Source organism: Python bivittatus, unplaced genomic scaffold, assembly GCF_059951505.1.
Source record: "Python bivittatus isolate LINGU-HERP-01145 unplaced genomic scaffold, Pbiv_v1 ctg000080_np1212, whole genome shotgun sequence".
NCBI lineage: Eukaryota > Metazoa > Chordata > Lepidosauria > Squamata > Pythonidae > Python > Python bivittatus.
Window position 1 is genome coordinate 8,205,065 of NW_028277035.1, and position 14,402 is coordinate 8,219,466.

The 14,402-nt window shown below is 37.6% G+C and overlaps 1 protein-coding gene across 1 annotated transcript in view; it reads left to right on the forward strand.

The window, feature by feature from the left end:
• Window positions 1-14,402, forward strand: part of COX10 (cytochrome c oxidase assembly factor heme A:farnesyltransferase COX10) — a 137,961-nt gene that overhangs the window by 13,545 nt on the left and 110,014 nt on the right. The window contains exon 4 of the mRNA XM_088133461.1: window positions 108-232. Within this exon, the coding sequence (XP_087989587.1) occupies window positions 108-232 (125 nt within the window). The remainder of the gene's footprint in view (window positions 1-107; window positions 233-14,402) is intronic.

Sequence of the window (14,402 nt, forward strand, 5' to 3'; positions counted from 1 at the left end):
AAAGATATCTTATTAACAATGTAATTAACTTATAATGGATTGAAAAAATGTAAATTGTCTTTTTCTTTTCTTGTTTATTAGTGCTGAATTGTTTGTTTATATTACAGTCCTGGTTGTAGGTACGGCTTCAGCTGGATTTGCGCTTGCACCCGTGCCGTTTGACTTAAGCTGCTTCCTATTGGTCTCCCTTGGAACAGGCCTCTCATCGTGTGCAGCTAATTCCATCAATCAGGTCAGTGTTTTATTATTAGCTTTTTCATAAGTTTATATCAGAAACTACTTAAAAGTTTTTATTTGTAGTATTGAAGTTATGCTATGGTAAATCAAAAGGTAAACATCTAGAAATGCTTATTTCTGTTAGGAAAATAAAAATGTGAATTTAAGAAGCAAAGTGGTGTCATGTATGCACAGGAGGAAGGAGTGAATTGTGTGAAGCTTAAGGTATAGTTAGATCTTCTGGGCAGTGTTCTCAAATTTGCTCTCATCTACTATCTGAGTAAAGGACTTCCTTTCTGGCTTTTGATTGTGTAGTGCGACTAATACATGCCTGACTGCACTGACTTAAATTGGATTTAGGGAACTCTCAGAATGTGCTATACTAGCTCACAATTTCTCCTTGGAAAGTCAGATGTATAGAAGTCCATGGACAAATTCAAAATCTCTTAAGATTTATAGTGCTATACAGATAGATCATATATACATCTTTCCTTTAGTTGTATTGGCATCTAAGTTATAACAGGCTTTTGGAATAGTAAGGTATGGAGGATCCCATAGTCACCTAATCCAAACAGATAAGGATACTTGAAGCAGGTACTGGAATGAATCCAAACTTTCTTTAGGTTTAAAAAACAGTTTGGGAATTTCCCCTTTCCCCAAAAAGGAATGAAGCTGTTGTATGCATTCTGCATGCTATTTCTTAATTTCCCAATTTAGAGAGTTCAGCCTCATTTGAATGAGTTTAAAGAGAATTTGAAAGAAATGATAGGTGTACTTCTATAAAACAAACTCATTTATTTAAATGTAGCACTAAATAACTGCTTATACTTACAGTATATATATGTCTAAGCCTCTTATAATTCTCCTTCCCATTTAGCCAAGAAAAGACTACCAGAAGGTTCCTTTTTCATTGTTAACTAATTGTAGCTTAGAATTAAGTCCAATCCTCAAACTATAATTAATTCAAATTATGCTTTATTGTAAGTGAACAAACTAACTTTAATTAAACTATAATTAGTTTTAAGGATAGTTGAGATTAAGATTTAGTTGACTGAACAGTAGTTAATTGAAAAGGTACATGAAACGAAGGAATAAGGATGCTTGCAAAATCTGCAGACTCATCATGTAAAGATAGACTACACTTTATTGCTACATTCAAACTAAACTATAATGTGTAGGTTGCTTTGAATTGTAGTCTTAATTGAGAATGTGTATTTTTTGGACATGATAGCAGATTCTGGAAAGTAATGTTCATACAATCATAAAATGTAAGGGTTGGAAGATACCTTAGAGATCACCTAGTACAACCTGCTCCAATGAAAAATCCATTACTACCATATCCCAGATGGCACTCCAGACATGGTGGCCTATAGCAGTTTTCAAACTTTTTCCAGATGTGAAATCTGTTTGTTTCCTGGAATCCCTGATCAAGAGGCAAATTAGGGTTTTTTGTTTTTTCCTTAGTTTCTCACAGAACCCCATCAAGTTCTTATGGAATCCTAGGGTTCCAAGGAACACAGTTTGAAAAACCCTTGTGTATGGCACTCCCTCACAATAATATTATAATTGTTTCCATTTTCCTGTATTTGGACCTTCGTGCCCAAATATTTGGATATAGGTTCCTTCACATATAATGCCACTCCTCCCTTTTTCTATGCCCTATTCATTTTGAATAAATTACTAGACAACCCGTGACCAGTTCGGTCATCATTTCAGAGATATTTCCTTACCTAAACAGAGAAACAAAATGACCAAGGGCAAAAAAAGCAGTGGAAGTGTGAGTGACTTGTGACTTGTTGCCAGCTTCCCCATTGACCTTGCTTGTGGGAAGATGTGATGGAATGTATCTATGAAGAGGACGGTGATGTGGTGGATAGCAACAGAAAGCAAGGGTATCAGGAAGGAGGGGTTGCATTCCAGGAAGGGAAAGGAGAGAAAAGACAACACAGTCCACAAGGTGTGTGTGGGAAGCATAAGAGGTTCAGGATAGCCACTCCCTAGAATCTCCCAGGGTATATCCACTAGTTGCAGTAGTATAGATTTAATCTGGCAAGATTCTGTCTATATGGTGTAAGCAAATAAAGGAATTTAATTCAACTGAATTATTTCACTATTGTTCTTGGGCTGGGCCTGACAGAAGCTGGCAGGGAACATCAGAAATCCTTCCCCTCCCCTCCCCTCCCCTCCCCTCCTTCATTTCCACATATATAGGTTTGCGCCATTTGCCCTCCCCTCAGGAGAGTCCTCGTGAAGCCTCCTCCTATTCCTCCTCAGCTGACCAGCAGAACTGCCTGCCACCTTGCTGGGGGGAGGTGGACAAAGGGAGCTGCAAACTGTGAGGAAAACTGCACTCCAGTTCCCCATTCTGGCATGTTCTCAAGGGCCCCCTCCCTCAAGGGAGGAAGTGGGCTCATCCGTCGACCACCTGCACCCTCCAGCCAGCACTACCTTGCCAGCAGGCATCAAGTTGCTCCCTCATCCTTCCCTCAACACCCACAGCTGTTAAGAAACTTCAAATTTCTGCCTTGTTTCCAAAGCAGCCAATCGCCACTCACCCATTGGGCCTTGCCACCAGCTGATTGGGCACAGGGGACAGAGGGAGGTGGGAAGGAGGTTGAGGATATGCCCATAGCAATCATGTGACTTGGGCTGACCATGGTGGTGCAGCAGCACAGCAGTGCTGAAGCAGCCACAAATTTCAATCCCATGGGAGTCATGGGTTCTGGATTTTGGATGCATTGTGTAAATTAGCCCATTTGGGGTACCTTGGTTCAAAAATTGTTGCCCTATGATGCACCATTTCGCCCAGTTGAAGGTTATAGACACAAGAGTTTTAGTAGTATATAGATACCATTTAATCCCCTTGCATTCTACTTATGAGTTTCCTCCCACTAGGTTTCCATAATGTTTATTAAATCATTTTGCCTTCCCGCAATAAGACTAATAATTACTCCTGTGTGTTCCCCATATTCCATGCACTTAAATGAAGACTCTAGAGACCTTGGGTAAGATAACGTGATCTGTTTGTCTCTCTATTTACATGCTTATTATTGGATGCCAGCATCTTATGTATCACTACTAGTACATGGTGTCCCACTATTTTCTGAGTTCTCGTCCCCCTTCCTCATAGGATTCGGCTTAAAGTCCTTTGGGTCAGATTTACAACGTGTCTTCCCAATACATTCTTCACAGCTCTCATGAGGTATGCCCTGTCTCTTGCCAGGGATCTGTCATCACAGAAATTCATACCATGATTAAATCTAAAGTGTTTCCATTGGCGCTATCTCCATAGTCATTTGTTCACTTCCAGTATTCCTCCTTGCAATGTTTTCAAGGCAGTGAAAGGCCTGATCAGTAGAAAGAGATGTTTCTTTATATACATTGTCTGTTTCTTCCAAATGCCTGTGGAATAATATTGTTCCATAATAAGAAAAGCAAAGGAGTGATCTGTTCAGTTTTCACCCAGCTGGTCCTTTTAATATTATTAGCAAAGTATGAACCAGACATATATATTATTAATTTGTTGATTGACTAATTCAAGCTATGATAATGACTCAGATCTAGCTAGTTAACATTTGTTCAGTACATTGATTAGACTTTTGATGTGCGTTGCCTTTATTGATTTGAAGGTGGCCTTGATTCAATACATAGAGATAGATTATAGGAAAACTGACAGTTACAACTATAAATTACAATTTACTTCATTTAATTATAATGACGTATGAAAACAATTGTGTGTAGGATAGATGTGCCATTCCTGGAGATCTCTCTGTTTCAATACCTACCTTTAAAAAGTTAAAGGTCCGTACTTGCTTTTCTCTTTTTTAATTTTTATATTCCCTCATTAACCTCATTAATGTCCTGTCTAAAAGCATATCTTATCATCCAATAATGACCACCCTTGTTAGAATATGAGATTGACAGATTGCTGCTTAGGTTTCTCTCAGTAGGGAGTCTCTGTCACTTCCTCCTCTTTGGGGCACGGGCAGGAATCCGCTCCTTTGCAAACCTGAACAGTCTTCTTCCTCAGTCCCTCAGGCTTTTGGCAGCTGTTCTTCATCTATAGGTCTAGAAATACTGTTAGCAGGGAGGTTCTGGAATGTCTTCTAAAGCTGCAGATAAAAAGAGGTTTCCTTTGTGTCACATTCTTCCATTTTTCCATCCCTTCCACTTGGCTTTCTTTCATCTTCTGGGAGACCTCTTGGTTTTGTTTCCCTGTACTAGAGCTTTCAGTGTCCAATCCAATAATTTCTTATCTTCTCTAGTAAATTGGAGGATAAACAGGTTTGTCTTTAGCCCCTTCATATTCTCTTCTAAGAAGGCATTTAGGCTGCCCTTGCAATATGTGTGGTTTTTATTGTATTCAGGGAGGAAAACAAACATAGCCTATCCCTATCCTTTATTCTTTATTATATGGAATGTTTTAAAAAATACTTAAGTATAATATGCATCTTAACTTACTTAGCTTTAGCCAGTTAGCAATTTCATATTTGGTGATACTAAGGTATGTCGTATATACTCGCGGATAAGCCAAGTAAGCCAAAACTGTTCATTAGATGACAGTTTTGGATTGACATACTAAAAAGTGATGCATGGTTCACTGTTTGAGCAACCCCAGTGATCAAGTAGTCCTATTAGTCGTTTGTATATATTACTTACAAATTTACTAAGTGTTAACTATTTTTGTGTTTTTCATTTAGAATATGCATGTGTAATTGATTAGTGATAGTGTTAAGGATGAACAGGAAATTGCTTTTTTGGGAAGGGGACAACAAGCTAATTATACCATAATTTTTCAGATACAAATTCCTGGTAATTATATTGTAAAGTGCATTAAATGGAACTTCTTGCTCCTAGAGAGGTAGAGCCAATCTTTCTGAACAAGTTACTATTATGACATCTTATAAAGACTTTCTAAAGGCTAGAACAAAAGGCTTGTTGAATTATGAAATGTGTATTTATATAAAATACCTGTTCTAGAGCCTCCAAATTATATCTTCCATTTTGCTTTTATAAATCTTATCTCCCAAGCACATAGGAAAAGAAAATGAAAATCACATCTTCTCATCCCATTTCTCATCCAGAAATATTTTATTATTTTTTCCACAATACGACTCACATTTTCAACCTATTTTTTAATTAAAGATTCATTTTAGACTTGTAAATCTGTTGTCCAATCTTTATGAAAACTGAAAATCAGGGTTATAGTAGTGTATTATCATACCTTTATGTGGAAAAATAAATTGTTAAAATTCAGCAACATTCATCTTTGTGTTATGCCATGGCAGTGCAAATAAAACATCATGTAGTATTGTTTACAACAAAACCCATGGCTTTGAAATCTTAAAATAAGTCAAATGAATTCTTCTCAGACTGAAATGGTTCAAAGTGGGAGAAGGTTGCAAAAATGACAGCAGGATGTTTAAAATGGTTTGAATTTAGTAGCTGGAAGATAAACTGTTGTGGTTAGGTTTGACTGATAGTACCTTGAAAAAGAACCAGATGGAATTGTGTATCTTAAATTTAACATAAAACTTAAAATGAAAATGAAAGTAAATGTGGTCACCTAGGAAAATAGAACAAATTAAAAGGGCTAAGGTTGAGTCTCAGTGTATACAAAAGATATGGTAATTTGATGTCCAAATCTCCCTCCCTCCCTCCCTCCCTTCCAGTATTTTTAAAGTGAAATGATGATTAATTATATTGCCTGGTCTAGGACAGTATAGGTAGAACCCTATTTAAAAATTTCAGTGTGATGTACATGGAATGTTTGATTGTCCAGAAACTATGGATAAGGTAAAATAAATGACACATTTAAGTGGAACAGATATGCCTTCAGTTCTGAAACAGTTTCCCCGGATTTGTATAATCTCATGTTTTGTAATTCACAATGCTTCTTTACCTCTAAAACCCTCTTTGGAGGGTGTCATGGCATGCACATTTGTCCTGCTTTGAAACTGAAGAGGTGGGCAGGAATCATGCTGGCAGCCTTGCAGCAAGAACTTCCTTGTGTCCACTTCCAACTTTGGGATGAAGCCTGTTGGAAGGCTTGGCTGCTAGGTCACTTAAATGCTTGGACCATCTCAGCCAATGGAGGATTTAAAAATTGTTATTATGTTTACTACTACTACTGCTCTTGAGGGCCTCAACCCGGTAGCAGTTAAACCAGCAAGTTTCCCATAGGCTTCCTTAGCTGTACCTCATCCAAAATGCAACATGAGATCTGTGGCAAGAGGTAAGGTATGATTTAAAAAATGTGGACTGCTGCCTCAGTAATTTTACATTCACAGGACCTCCTCTGACTTATGAACCTTATCAGGTGCTCCCTCTGAGGCCTTATTCTAAAATCCCCCCCACCCCAGTAAATAATAATAATCTGAGAAAAGATCAATGATAAACAGAAATTCAGTTTTTTTACATTCTGGTTCCTGTCTTTGGAATTTGGTCGGTGAAGAACCTTTCTGATTTCATTTTTTTCCTGTCTGTACAGCAGAAAATTTTATTTGCAGAGCATTCTTAGGTGTTTAATTTTAACAATATCTAGTACTGATTTCCTCTCCCCTTTTTGATAAAATGTTTATTGCTATTGTACTTTCCAACTTTTAAATAGGTTTAGTTAATAAGCAAATATTTACAGTCAGTTCAGATATTTACAGCCAATTCATTTTTCACTTTCTACTTAATTAGCCTGGATATGTATGAAAATGTAACCTTATATATTGAAAGTGATGAGTTTGTTTCACACACATAATGGCCATTTTTTTTATATAGCTAAATTTTATTCTTAGCTTCAGATGATTAGGTAAAAGGATTAATTCCTGGATTCTCTTCCTGGATCAAGTCAGTCCTAGACTTCTCCGACTGAAGTACATAATTCCAAAAGGAAGCTACCCTCCTGGTGGTGCTTGGCCACCTGCCAGAAATCAGTTAGGTGAATAAATGATGTGGCTTTGATTTTCTGTAGAAAAATCAAAAGCAAGAAGCCTAAAAAATGAGCAACTTCCTAGTGACCCTTATCAGTTTGTATTGACTGGAGTGTTGGAAAGTATAGCCCAAGTAACAGCCCATACTTCATAAATTGAGAGGGAGAGTATTAGCTTGTTGTCTTCTGTCCAGAAAGTGGTGGGAAAGCTTTATTCATCATTACAGCCTGCCTTTTGCTTCCTTTAAAAATTCTTGTTTTGTACTCCCCATGAGGTAAGGTGAAATTAGATCAATACTCATGTGAGTATGTCTCAATTTAATCTGGAGAAGTCTTTCAAGTTACATGTAATATGTTGTGACCCTTGGATGAAAAGCTTTAAAAAACAGGATGAGAAGACTTATAGCCATCTAGAACTTTTTGAATGAATAGAGAATGGGGAGTCAATATGCTTGACTTCTGTATAGTGCGTTTGAGATTAACACCTGATGCGTCTCTGTTTTTCTCTGAAGTTTCTTTTTGTTTTGACTGAGCAGACGGCTTGCAGCAGGCAGTTCTTCCTTTCATCTTTCTCTGATGATCAAAAGATTCGCAAGTTGTGGTTATTAAAACCTGGTGTTTAAGTTCTGGAGTACAAGACTGTCAGTGTAGGAGGCAGCCGATGATGTAATTTACAGTATGTAATAAATATCTGGGAAGTGCAATGCTGGAAGTCTATCTCTGTGTTCAAAAAAGTTCTGATATATGTTGCTTTGATTTTTAACTGCTTGGCAGCCTTCATTAGTGGTTACTGTAAGACTCATAAGTTATGAGTTGTCAGATGATTCATAATTGGAACTCCACAAGTTCAAGTGAGCATGAAGAAATCTTCAGTATTGAGGAGGAATGGCTCAACCATAAGCAATAAAAATGATGAGCACTTTGAGACCCAACCTTCATAAGAACAATAAATTTTAAAGGCAGAGATCATCTTTCCAAAGCATAATTTATTTGACCTGTGGCTGAAACTTGATAAATGATCTTGGGTAGAATGTTATAAATTAGTGAGTGATGTCGTTAGGAAGGCATCTTGGGTTATAAGCATACAATGGGTATGCATGGAGCATGCAGGTTATGGTGGGGAGGCTTTTCTAATATTTGGCCACAGAAGTTATTTTATATGCCAAATTAAATGGCTTTGTAAACCGACAGAATAATAATTATAGTAATAAAGTAAAGAAGATCACATGGGTTTCTCTCTTTCTGATATTATTTTATTTACTTGTGTGCTTTCAGAACACTCGAATGGAGGAATGTTCAGGTTGCTTGCAGTCTCATCCTATAATCCTGAGACTCTCAGCTGTATTTCTTTTTTCTTTTAAAAAAACAGTTTTCAATTTTAGTGAAAGTTCTGAGTATTTAATAGTGGGGATCTGAATACCAGGGAAACAATTTGTGGTGTAATTTCTGTAATGCACAAGTAGTCCCAGTTTAAAAATGAGTTTCATTCCCAAAGACTGTCCTTAAATTGAATTTGTTTGTAAGCTGGAAGTTTTATTGTATAATACTGTATAAGTAGTATGGTGTAATGAACTTGAACTATTGTGCATTTAACTCGAATCATTGTGTATTTAACTTGAATTTTGCTACAGTAGGCTCCATTCTTAACTATGGGTCGCCTGTAACCTGAGCGTTCTTAACCCGGGGACTACCTGTATTCAATTCACTGGGAATGTTCCTAAGCTAAAATTTGTTGTTAGGCACTCATTTCATTTGTTTAAGGAAAAACTTTCAAAAAATAAAGATCTTACAAAACCCTGCCTGGCATATGATGGAGAGTTCCTTGCTATTTTTCTGAGCAATACTGTATTATATTTCTCTGTGGTATACCAACAATGCTCTTTAACGGTCTTGTTACTGTCCTGCAGAGATTGTTTCCAAGAACGTAGCTCCAAGCAACCTCCTTACTGATCTGGAAAAGTAGCTCCTGTTGTGCATATTTGGGTGCATGAACATTCATCTGTATTTGATTCCATTATGGAATCTCTTCTAACAAATTCTAATAGATTTTTTAAAAAGAAAATGAATTAAAAATATCCTACATCAATAAAAATTAGGCAGCTATTGAGTATAGGAATTGTTTGTGCTTCTTTGCCCAATGATGGTACAATAATTAAATGAAAATTCCCTTGTCTTTCTTCAACCCTCTTGAATACTCCTTATACTACATAATATCTTACAGTCATTTCATAGCTAATAGATTGTTATATGTCTACATTTAGGGGATATATATACTTCATCACTTGATACTGCTCTTGTTTCCTGTGCTTCTAGTTTTATCTCTACTGCTGCCATAGAATTGGAGTGCTTGATTTCTTTGAAGCCACAATTCAGCTACCTTCTTTTTTGTGGTATATATGCATCATATATAGCCAATTCTTAATAAATGTACAAGAAAATTGAAAGATAAAGCTGCACAGCCATTAAATCATATTTCTTTTATTACCCTTATCTGTAATTTGTTTTATGCTTTCTGAATTTATAAAGCACCAAAGTCAAGAAATGTATGAAACTGATTTAATAGCAAAAACAAAACAAAAGAAGAAATGTTAATTGAAGAACAACACACTTGAAGTTACCATTAGATGCAAAAGAATTTGAACAAGTGCTAGGATTTCTTGTAGATTTCTCATGGTAGTTGACTGCATTTAAATAAGCCCATAGCTTGTATAGCTCACCCTCAAGATCTTCAGTAATTTTTAAAACTTCTTAATATTGCTGCTGAGATTTGTAAATTGCTTATTCTCATGTTTATGTTGCTCACACTAATTAATGACTCTTACAAGGGAGAAAAGGAGAATTGGGTCTTTTATTTATCATTTATACAATTTATATAAGTTTCTATCTCACCTAGATAATGCATAGAAAAGACAATATTATAAGGTAACCAAGGTGCCTAAAATTTATCACACAATCATAATCTCATGTACACTGGATTCAGTTAACTATCTGATCCCAATGCCCATGGGAAAAGCCAGGTCTTCAAGGCTTTCCAGAAAGCTAATAGGATTGGGACCATCCAGTAATCAGGGAGGATGCTATTCCATAAAGCAGATGCTACATCAGAGAAGGCAGAGGAGGCCCAGAGACAAGGAAGGCATGCTTCTTAGATCCTGCTAGAAAACACTGCTTCACAAAGGGAACCTGGAAAATGCCTACCTTGCCAGATCTGGAGGGATAGATAGCATTGAGGAGAGGTCGTCCCACAAACAACCTGGCCCTGTGCCATGTAGGGCTTTATAGTTGATCACCAGCACCTTAAATTACATCTGGAAGCTCACTGGGAGCCAATGGAACTTGTGAAGTAGTACTGCTATATAGCCATACCATAGTGCACCCAAACTGCCCACACCACTGCATTCTAGACTAGCTGCAGTTTTTGAATGCTCTTCCAGGACAGCCATGAGTAGAGGACATTGCAGTAGTCCAGCTAGGAAGTAACTAAGACATGGGTGACTGTGAGCAGAGCCTCCTGTTCCAGAAAAGGACACGGTTGATATGCAAGATGGATTAGGGCAAAGGATCTACTGGTCATGGTTGCTACTTGCTCCTTGACCAGGAGCTGCAAGTCCAGAAGGACCCCCACATTGCACACCAAGAGTAGGGTAGTGCTATTCCATCCAGAGTAAAAAAAAATGGTAAATCACTAGTATCGGGGGCCTTAAAATCCACAACCATTCAGTCTTACTAGAGTTGATTTGAAACCTGTTCTTCTCCATCCAGATCCTTATAGCCTCCAGACTGGGAAAAAGTGATGCCATCACTTGGATAGGGAGGGGGGAGATGTACAGCTGAATGTCATCAGCACATGAAGGCATTAAGCCTATGCCAACAAATTACCCTACCCACCAGCTTCCTGTAGATGTTAAATAGGAGTGAGGAGGAGGTGGAGCCCTGAAGCTAGAGACTCCACAGTGCAGAGATCTGGGACTAGATATCTTCTCCCCTGCAACCCTGACTGCAAATAGCCTTGTTGAAGGGAGGATAACCAACCCAAAACAGTGTCCCCAACTCCTTAAGGCAGTCCAGAATTATACCATTATCAATGGCACTGAGAGATCAAGGAAGGTCAGGATCGATGTACTACCCCCATCCTGAGACTGCTGGAGATCATTCACAAGCGCTATCAGTGCCATCTTGGTACTGTAAGCTGGCCTAAAACGTGATTGAAAAGGGTCTAGATAATCAGCTTTCTCCATATATCTTTGGAACTGCAAGTCTCAACAACTTTCCCCCAAAAGGGAAGTTTGGAAACCAAATGAAAACTGTCCAGTTCAGTAGGATTCAGCAATGGCTTCTTCAGTGGAGAGCAACCCATAATTTCTTTCAAAATAAGCAGAACTACTTTGTCGCTTTAGAAAAACATCCACATTAGGTGGATTCAACCATATGACATCTTCCAGGAGGCTTTAGTCAGCCAAGTGGGACAGGGGTCTAATGCATTCAAAGCCCCAAGGACTTTGTCCACTTTTTCAGGACAAACCATCTCAAATTCCTCCCAGATAATAGAGCAAGACCCCATCAAGCACCAGGATGCATCAATTGAATAGATCCTTCCTCCCTGCATATCAGGGAGTGTGAACTGTCTGTGATAAGGGATTGATAGAAATCTCCCCCAACTCCAGATCATGTCACCACTGCCCTGATACAAAACCCAGATCTAATACGTGGCCTTCCCAGAGGTCATGGCATCAATAACTTGGATCAGGTCCATGGCGGCTATAGGACTTCTGAGTAGCTTTTGTCCCCAGGCCCAAGGAAGATAGATTATAGTTCCCCAGAAACATAAGTCTGGGAATTCAACTATCAACCCAGTTACTGTGTCAATTGCTTAGGCAAGAAAACAGCTATGTACCAGGAGATTGGTATGAAAGCAGCAATCCCATCTGATCCTTCAAGGCCAACTTCACAAAAAGTTTCACATCAGGCTATCTGTGGCACATTATGGTCTGATAATCACCACTTCGCCATTCCTGCCCCAGAATCATGGCTGGTGCCACACAACAAATCCAACTGGGCACATCTCTGAGAGGGGATCCTACCTCTGTGCCCAGTCAAGTTTCAGTAATCCTATGAGGTTGGTCCACTCATCCACAATTAAATGGATGAGGCAAATTTTATTCAGACTGACTTTAGATTAAGCAGCAACTGCCAGAGGCTGCACTTTGACTCTCAAGGCTGGGGGTTTGAGGGTGTGTGTGTGAATTTCATTCTATATTAGTTCTACCAAGGTTAGGTTATATTCTCTCCAGATGTTTTTTAAAGACTGTGGGAACTTCAGTGTGTTGTCATTTAACTAACCTTTTTAAAGTGGGAGTTTGGAGAGAGGGAAACAATTTACCTTTATGATAGATCTTCAGGAAAATTCAGTTGTGTTGCTCCTTTTCAGATGCACTCCAGATTTTTCCTGTAAACTCTGATGGCTGGAAGAACAAAGACATATTAAAGACCAGCAGTGATGGAATGTAGAGATAACATCAGACAAAGGGAATTTAGTAGTTAATAAGATTAATCTGCCTGTGTAATCTGCAGTGGCCTTACATTCCAAAATATACTTGTCTCTTAAAACACAAGAATAATTAGGTTTCATTCTGTAGGCTGTGTAATCTCAATAGCTTCCTCAACTGTTTTAGATTAAGAATATATGTTGCATTGCATGAACATATTAAAATTTAATACTAAAGTTATGCAAACATTAGTACAAAGTTGCTTACTTTTGAATTACATTGCATGGGAATTGGCATTTCTCTATTTCTTTTAACATTCAGTGTGGTACTCAGTGTTAACACCTGAATATTTTCTGATATGGTTCCAGAGTGCTGTTTCTATGAACATTACACAGAAGTCACCCAAATCAAAGACTGTCATTGGAAGTATAAAAGAATTTTTGTTGCTTTCTCCCTGAAGCCCCTTTCTTCTACTCCCTCCTTTTCTGCAGAAGGAAAAATCAACAAAAATCATACCATCCTTCCTTCTGGAGCTTTTTATCTTGAGAACTCTAGTTCTGAGCCTCTAGATCTGTGAATAAAATTTATTTCATTCTCTGTGTAACATGGTGCTAGGAGTCTAGTATGAATAAACATGAGACTTACATTTTGGTCTGATCTAATTTTGGGGTATCAATCAATCAATCCATCCATCAGTCATCTATCCAGCTGGCCTAAATCCTTTAAGTTTGTTTGATGGTTTCGAAACCATCCGGAAGAGGTCATTGAACAAAAAACTTCTGCCATACAGGTTTTCCTTTGAGTTTTTTGTTTCATTGGGATTATATAGATCAAACCGCATTCTCAGACATGTTTGGTATATAGAACTCCAAAATGATATAAGTGCAAGTCCAGTCATCTTAGTATCAGCGATTTTATGAAGAGGTTTTTTTTAAGCACCAAATCAGCAAATGTTCTGCACAGTTTTGATATCTTGTCATCAGCTTTGCTTGAGGGTACATGGAAATATTCCATTTATTGAACATATATGCCTTACTGTATGGTATGGATAAAGCAGAGGTGAGACATTTTCTTTTGCATTGATTACACCACAGAGATATCTGCTGTACTTTGATTGTCTCTGTTCTGTGAATGTGCCAGGCAGATCTAATGTATTATATATATCTTCTAACTGACAGCTTTCCAGCAATTTCTGAAAAAGAGACAAAGTTTTGTGCCATTGCTGATGAGTCACAGAAACTATCAAATGATTTCAATTTCATTTGCATTTGGTTTCTGTTATTTATTGTGTGGGTTGATGATTTCAAATTGATATTGTTTCTATTCTGCTTGCTTTTTTTTTTTTTTTTGCTTTGCTTCCTGTATTGATTTGAGGCCATAATACATTCCCATTTATTTATAAAAATTGTATTCCATTTTCTCATCTTTACAAACAATTCCAAAATGGGGGATATTAACTAATGTGGTAATTATTCTGGGAAACACTGAAACATTCCATTGTTCTTCTATATCATGTTGTTTCGAGGCTGGAGCATATCTGGAATTCTCTTAATTACATCTTATTCCAGAAGATGTACTTTGGGGAAACTGCCATACCACTACCAGAATGATCCAGAGGAAGAATAGAACATTCCAGGCTTTCTTAGAAAATGTTGCCTTCAGGACTGAACATTTTGCAAAGCCCAATTTCTCAATATATGATTTTATAAAAACTTAGTATTTCAAAGAATAAACTGGTAAACTGTTTTTACAGGAATAATATATACCAATCATTTTAC